Genomic DNA, 8090 nt, shown 5'->3' on the forward strand with positions numbered 1-8090 from the left:
TGATTACCTGTAGTCTCGGTCTGAGCAACATAAGCATTTTTGGTGGGCGACCATGTAAAGAATAACACACGTCACGAGTGTGTCCATGTTTATGACAATAAGAGCACTTGGGCCTAGATCTTCCAAAACGACCTCCTCCTCGTCTATTCTCCATAGTTTGAGATGCCCGATTGTCCACTGACTGGGATACAAGGACAGATGAGTCAAGTGTCTGTGATGAGCTCACTGGGTGACTTGGTGCTGCAGCAAGGCGAAGTAATTGAGAGAATAATTCATCTACTATGGGGACAGTCGGACTAGCCAAAATCTGGTCACGTACTGAATCAAGGTCATTAGGGAGTCCAGCGAGTGTAAGAACTAGAAACATCTTCTGTCGTTGCTCTTGTTGCTTTTCAATAAGCAGAAACTGGCATCAACGTCTCAAATTCTTCCATGACTGCCTGTACTTGTCCCAAGTAAGTAGACATGTCCAATTCCTGTTTCTTCAAGTTTGTCATTTGCGATATTACATCATAGAAACGAGATATGTCATTAGTGTATAAATTACGAGTCTTTTCCCAAACTAAATAACATGTCTAGAATGGACGGAACAAAGGCATCAACTTGGAATCAATAGATCGCCACAGGATACTACATAACTGAGCATCGACCTTCTCCTAAAGTGTTTTGGCCTTTTAATCACCTTCGCTAGCCTTTTTTGTTAAATGATCTTGAACTCCTTGACCTTTACACCACAACTCGACAGACGAAGCCCAAGCTAAGTAGTTTGAACCTCCATTAAAGGTTCTGAGGTAATCATAACACCGAAACTGCCAGAACCCGGGTTTTTAGACCCGAAAGCATTGACTCCCAAAGACATCGTTGGATTATCACCAAATAACAGAAAGAATCAACTGACAACTCGCTGCAACAGATGAAGGAAACACTGTTTTGCCAGAAAAGCTGCCGGAAAAAGTCAGTGTAGTCGCCGGAAAAACTCAAAGTGGTCGGAATCAAACGAAAAAGGTATGGATAGACTCGGAATTACTAGGCGATCCGACTGACCTACTGGAAGTTTTTCAAAAAATGCTCGGAACAGTGCTAACGCGCCGACGCATGGGGCGCGTGGGTCAGATCTCGTCGGGAAGTTTCTGGCGCGTGAGGGCGCGTGTACGTGAGTTTTCCGGTGGGGTTTACTGGGGTTTGGTCGCCGGAGCCTGAGGAGTCTTGTGGTGGTGTTGGTTTTTTGCACACACCAATAGAAATTGATGTGATTACGGGCAGCCTTCTAAGTCGCCGGAAAATTGCACGGCGACGAGGTCTTTCTTCCCGGAAGTCGCTGGAATGATGCACAACGATAGGTTTCTCACTAAAGCTCTGATACCTGTGAGAATGCACGGGAGAAAATATGATTGATATTATTCTCATATGTTAAACATGATACAATGAGCCCTATATATATACATAACATGTCCTACTCCTAATACATATGGGATTAGGGTTACATAACTATTCTAACAAATTGTAAGGTATCAATGGCCAAAGACTAACAAATTGCTAAAAGAAAACTGTCTGAAGGTACCTATTTCCGGAAGGTTCTTTGTGTACATAAGAATGGCATTGTTACCAGTGAAGCCTGAAAAAGGAATAGTTTTGTTTTCCATGCATGCTAGCTGAGTTCAAAATGAGCAACTTTAACAGAGAGAAAGTTATTTGCATTTTACATGATAAAGTTTCTGCTATAAAAAGTGGCAAAAGGCTGCGACTAGTCGAACTATGTGTATAATGGGAAAAAGTCATTTGCAAGTAATCCCTTAATGAAGGGACCTGTAGATGTCCCGGTGAGGAGGAGCGAGAGGTTGGCCATGGTGGGGCTGAGGAGAGATAGAGGTATGCCTAGGAAGTATTGGGGAGAGTGATTAGGCATGACATGGCGCTCCTTCGGCTTACTGAGGACATGACCGTTGACAGGAGAGTGTAAAATGGGAATTAAGATAGAAGGTTAGTAGTTAGGCGGGAGTGTCTCAATTTCATGTTCAGTAGCATTAGTATTAATCTTTTATTTTCATACCTTCATATCCGTAGGTTTCTTTTACCTTATCTTGATCCTTTCGCTTCGATTATTCTATCACCCTTCTCCCTATCACCTTATCTTGTTGATATTACTACGTGTTGGGTAAGGTCTGCGTACACTTTACCTCTTCCTCCCCACCCAGACCTTACTTTGTGGGATTACACTGGTTTTTTTTGTTGTTGTTATAGTGATCAAAGAACAAAAGCTTCTGATTTAATGTGCTTATATACTTATTCTTATGTTTATGTTTATGTACAGGTCCATGTAGCAGAACTTTTTGTGTGTTGATGTACTATAATTTGTTTGAGACCTATGGCAAATAAAAACAACAAAATAAAACATGCATGCACTTCTTCGAAATGGTATTTTCAGTAGGAGTGAATTAATTGCTTTTTTGAGATGCATTCTGGTATATTTTATCGCCCAACTGATGGAGCTCAGTGGTTGCAATTGCTTTCAAGTGATTACCTGGTAATAAGCAAAACTGAATCATCAATATTCTTGGAATGGATAAGGAACATTAATTTCGTTGTTAGTAGACATTTCTGGTATTTGGTTACTCGTCTGCTTCAATGGGCTATTATAAATTACTATAGTGTCTGTTCTGGATTACTGGATGCAGCAAAGACCAAGACCTGCTAAATAGTCCCTAGTCCATTTGGATCATGTGGCATCTTCATTTCAGATACATGAGCAGACATCTCATCGTCTATGATAATTTTTTCAATCAGTGTGCTGTTTCTCTCCGTTTGAGACTTTTGTCCATTTTGCACTTGGCGGGTGGTGGGGTGGGGTGGGGGTTTTGGGGGGGGGGGGGATATTATTGTTTGATCTGGCTTTCTCGTGGCATAGTCTGGGGCTTTAATTATACGTGAAGACTTCTTCTGTATACACTAAAATACAGACTGACCGAGGAGGTTTGATTTGTAGGAAAACAAGCTTTCTGCAGTTTGTGAAAGAGTTCTCGATAGGTGTTTGGCACCTTCTACTGCTGGAGGTGAAGGATGTGACAACATGACCATGATTTTGGTGCAATTCAAGAAACCTTTTCAGTCTGGGGCTTCTGCAGTTGAAAAACTCCCAGCTTCTAGCGAGACACTCCCTGCTTCCGGCGAGGCTAACACTGAAACAAAACCAGCAGAGTGCGAATCGAGTTCGTAGTCCTGAGCTCTCCGGTTTTGATCTGATACTTCTGAGTATGCAATTGTACATGATTATTTTGTGCCGAGTGGATCTCTACTGCACATATATATTTTGTTTTCCTTGCTACTGGTATTGTATTATAACCAGTGGGATGGCTTGTATAGGTAACTTGACCACAGGTTTGATCCTTTCATGTAACTGTTTATTCAAGTTACTTAAAGGGGTTTCCTTTTCCCGCCTCTGAAACAAAGGAAACAAATTGTATCAAAGAGACCTTTCCTCAAGGTCCTCTCTGGGGTTGCATTGGTTGGGGCGAGGGAGCACTTCTACAGCAGAACTTATCCTACATTCTTACTATGAGCTTCAATTTGATATACTACCTCCTCTCACCCTCTCCCTCCACTAAAAAATAAATAACAAAACAAAAGGGCCATCTTAGAGGTTTTAGTTTGGATACATAAGTTTTTAAGGCTGAATAAACTTGTCAAAAATTTTATAACTGAGTCCGTTTATCGGCCACTGGATGCTGACAAATGTGATAAACATATTTGACAGCTCCAAACAAACTAAAGCGTGTGGATATTAATCCATTTTCATCTTCTTGAACACATGCTTGGGAATGGTCCTCAATGGTCTCTGACACTGTCAATGTAACTGACATCAATAACTATGAACGCCACTGTTATAGCTGGGAAGATTTCCAAGTGGTCTATTTTGTTGAATGGTAACAAGGTAATGGAGATGGCAAGTATGGCTATAAAGCCATCAATGGCGGTTTTGAGCTTTGTAGATGCGTTTATTGCTTCTGTGAAAGACGAGTGTGCCAAAGTTTTGATGGATGTCCCCTGACCACTATTCTCGTGCATGTTTCTTCTATTCTTTTATTGAATTTGGGCGCCTGGACATAACGTATGGATGGCGTTTGGATTTGATGAGCTAAAAAAGAAAAAGTGGCTAAAAACAATAGTCACTATAAATGGTTGGTTCAATTTCTTCTGCGAAACTGCATGCATTCGGCAATACTAACTCAATTTTTGCTGGTGGGAGACACAGTAAACGTGTCTAATAGGCACAATTTGCATAGACATTCACTGGCTGATAAGTCATGGCCTGATTAAAGTATTTAAATGAAATTTTTGGCGAGTTAAGATCCCCCCTTTCATATTCATTAGTATTATTTTTTGGCCGATGTATACATAATTATTCATATATACCTGGATTATTTATATGATATATATCTATCGGCTATTTTAAGTTTAAGTAGTTGGGTGAGCGGCTATTTAGGTTAACTTACCGTTTAAAGATATTTTTACACAAATAGCCTCCCAGATTTACCGACGGATGTACAATATGTATAATCCTTGTTTAATATGTGGATAACCGTATATAAATTAGTGTATAATTTATATATAGCGGCTAGGAAAAGTAAACAGTAAATTTGGGAAGCTATTTCTGTAAAGATCCCATTGTTCAATGTGTGCTGTTTTCTTCCAGTCTGTGGGCTAAATGAATTGATATTTCATCGAATCTTGACGACTGCGTATTTATCCAATTAGTCTCTGAAGATATCTGTTTTGCGTTGTAGCCTTGCAGTGGCTCTCTCACCAACAACTCTCCTCGCTACCCCAAGCGAAAATATTCGCTTCGCCATTTTTCCTACGAGCGCCTCTCTCTCTCTCTCTCTCTCTTACACACTCATAGAGGAACTAATTTAGTTGTTTTTGTGGTGTCTGATATTGGTGGCAATTCGGATCTTATGTTGTTTAGCCAAGCTCATTTTTGAAGTTATTTGAGTGTGAGATACGGTTATTCACAATTCTGAAAGCTAAAGCTGAGGTGATGCACAGGTATTTAAAATTATAAAACATAGAGGACATTATTAACGAAAATTCAATATTAGTGAACTAGCTTTGATGGAAACGGATTGCTCACGGACAATTCTCTTTAGATATGACTATATTAGTTGACAGCTTGTATGTGCATCTATATTCTTGTGCAAATCTTCTCCAATTTGTTATATTATACTATGGAATATCTTGTTCTGCAATCGGTGTCGCTATCATATAATTATTCATTTTCATAGGTAGAAAAGAAGGTTTTTCTCGCAACTTTACATAGTAATCCTTATAATCAACACAGAAGTATAGATATTTGTGATAGACTCAGAAAGGTTGCTTAAAATCTACTTTATAACAGCTTTTACTAAACATATAAGTTATTATACAATATGATACAATTAAAAAAAAAAAAAAACCAAGTAATCTATCTAAACATTATATTCACAAAATAATATAATACAAGCATGATGCGTTACAAAAGGATGAAAAACAACAATCGGAGCAAATTGTCAGTCATCTACCCCTTGAAAAAAATTAAAAGACCAGCTAAAAAAGCGAAAAAGAGAGGCAAAAGACAACAATAGATACAAAATTTAGTCGAAATCAGTTTTTAAATCACCATTTATATTTGGGAAAAAGGTTAAAATTGCCCCTCTACTATTGTCAATTGGTTGTTTGTGCCGCCCGTTATACTTTTCGGCCATTCTCGTCCCTACCGTTAATGAACTTTGAATAAATACCCCTAATCCTAACGTCTATACACTGTGGCAGCTGACCACATGAATTTTATCCAAGTCAGCTTCCATGTCAGTGGGCCCACCAATTTAAAACCCCACAACACCCATTTACTATCCGTCTCCCACCAAGAATTAGGGCTCAGACGACCCCAATCCTTTTCCTTCATCTTCAATGTCTCAAGGAAGTTGTTATTCCCAAATTAGGTGTCGTTGTAGCATCTTTGCAAACCACTTCACTTCAACGACTCCATTAAACCCTGGAAGGCGATTTTTTAAATGTCCGAAGCCTAATGTTAGTGATTGTGTAACAAAAGATCTAAATTAGTAACTGTTTGCTCTAAATTATAGTCTAATATTAACGATCTTAGTTTCTTCTCTGATTTTTTTGTTTTCGACAGAATCGTTCTTGTGGTTAGTTTGAATGGAAAGGTAGAAATCTCGTTGAACAGTGATTTAGTTACAACTAAAGATGTAACATCATCTTGGGAAGCTATTAAAAATGTTAGAGATAAATTTAAAGAAGAATTAATTGCCCTGAAGGCTCTACACAAAGCTGAAGCTGCAAAAGTAATGAAATTGGAAGAGAAGATTTTGAAGACGAGGATGATGCTTATGATCTCATGGGCACTTTTTGTTGGATTTGTTGCGGCGTCGATGATGAAGTGAAAGTTGATGAATCTTGTTGATGATGCTAATGAATATGTTTTGTTGTCAATTTTATTGTCGTTTGAAATTGGATGAGAAGGTGTTATGTATGTTGTTTTGAACCTTTTACATTAGACCTTGTAATCTTAGTTAATGTAATCCCAATATATTAGTTGTCAAGAATTAGTTAATGTAATTCCAAGTTATGAGCTTGTAACCGTTTACATTAGAGCTTATATTAGTTAATGTAATCTTAGAAGTTGTCAGTTCTTTTGTGATGAATTTCCTGTATTATTAGTTGATGTTATGGGTTGATGAACATAGCAGTTATGTCAAAAAGTATGGACAATTTCATAACTCCATTTTGGTCCAAAATCTGGACAGTTTCACAAAGGCCTTTTTGTGCCAAAATCTGGACAGTTTGACAACATTTTAGTCCAAAATCTGGACATTTTCACTACACCTGTTATGCCAAAATCTGGACAGTTTCACAAAACAACTTGTTAATAAAACCTTGATAACATCTATAACTCATAAATTAACACTTAAACAATTCATAAACTCTAGTTTCATTCATCACAAGGGGATGTCACATTATCACCCCTAAAACCTACATAAACAAGTGACAACATGACATCAAGTTTCTCAACCTAAACATTCAAACTACATTAAACCATAAACAAGGGGATGTCACATTATCACCCCAAAAACTTTCACAATTAGGTGATAACATGACATCCGAGTGAACATGTCACTAACTAAACAACCACACAAGTTTAACAAGTTTACTTGGCTAATAGTAATTACATCACAACCAAAATATACAACCATAATAGAGTTTAGTTGATCTACATTCTAGAACACCAGAACAACTGGTCTTTAAGTATGCTTCTTCCCATTACCCTTCTTTGCTTTCAACTTGGCCAATTTTTGTTTGTTAAGCTGGTTACTAGTATTTGCAGCTTCTTTGGTGAGAATGGTAGGTTTGATGGCTCACTCACACCACTAGCATCTCCAACAAATCTGATTGTCCTTGTTCCAATTGCTGTACTTTGTAGTTGCCTCAATTGTAGCCTAGTCTTTTCCTCAGAGATATTTCTTGGCCTTATAGCTATTTCAGGCTCAGGCTCAGGGTCAAAGTCTGGAAAAGCACTGCAGCTTGGTTCTTTCCTCTTCACTGAAGGGGTTGGCATGAACACCATATTGCTAGATTGACTTGTTTGAGTAGGCTGACTTGGCTGAGGGGCGGACAAAGGAATTTCCTTATCATTGGCTTCTTGTGGCACTGGTGCAACAGAGGGAGATCTGGGATGTTCATCATTAGCTTCATCAAGTAAAGTTCTCTTCCTCTTTGTCTGCTTTCCCTTCTTCTTTCCTCCAATGGACTGCTTTCCTTAAGAATGTTGTTAGTAAGACAGAGAGTTTTGGTTAGTTGTTGAAACAGAAAGAATGATAGAAAAAGTTATGGTTTTGATTACCTTTGCACACCCTCTAGCATTGTGTCCAGGTTCACCACAATTGTTACATGTCATTACCCTCCCTTTCCTTGATTGAGCCCATTGTCCTTGCCTATTAAGTTCCTCATTTTTTTCTCTTGTTCTCTTAACCTTTGATCTCCCAGTCATCTTTACCAAAGGTGGTGGAGCCATGTACTGTGAAGGTTCAATTTTCTAG

General features: G+C 38.5%; 1 protein-coding gene and 1 long non-coding RNA gene across 5 annotated transcripts in view; both read left to right on the top strand.

Moving 5' to 3' along the window:
- Positions 1-3480, top strand: part of LOC107803665 (putative protein phosphatase 2C 60) — a 53601-nt gene extending 50121 nt beyond the window's left edge. For all 4 annotated transcript variants that reach the window (XM_075253556.1, XM_075253566.1, XM_075253564.1 and 1 more), the window contains one exon: positions 2984-3480. In XM_075253556.1, the coding sequence (XP_075109657.1) occupies positions 2984-3214 (231 nt within the window). In that variant the 3' untranslated portion in view covers positions 3215-3480. The remainder of the gene's footprint in view (positions 1-2983) is intronic.
- Positions 3481-4763: 1283 nt separating this feature from the next.
- On the top strand, positions 4764-6675 carry LOC142182215 (uncharacterized). The gene is made up of 2 exons (XR_012711100.1): positions 4764-5043; positions 6170-6675. It is a non-coding gene; the product is annotated as an uncharacterized LOC142182215 (long non-coding RNA).
- Positions 6676-8090: the final 1415 nt, after the last annotated feature.

The sequence above is a fragment of the Nicotiana tabacum genome, chromosome 1 (assembly GCF_000715075.1).
Source record: "Nicotiana tabacum cultivar K326 chromosome 1, ASM71507v2, whole genome shotgun sequence".
Classification (NCBI taxonomy): domain Eukaryota; kingdom Viridiplantae; phylum Streptophyta; class Magnoliopsida; order Solanales; family Solanaceae; genus Nicotiana; species Nicotiana tabacum.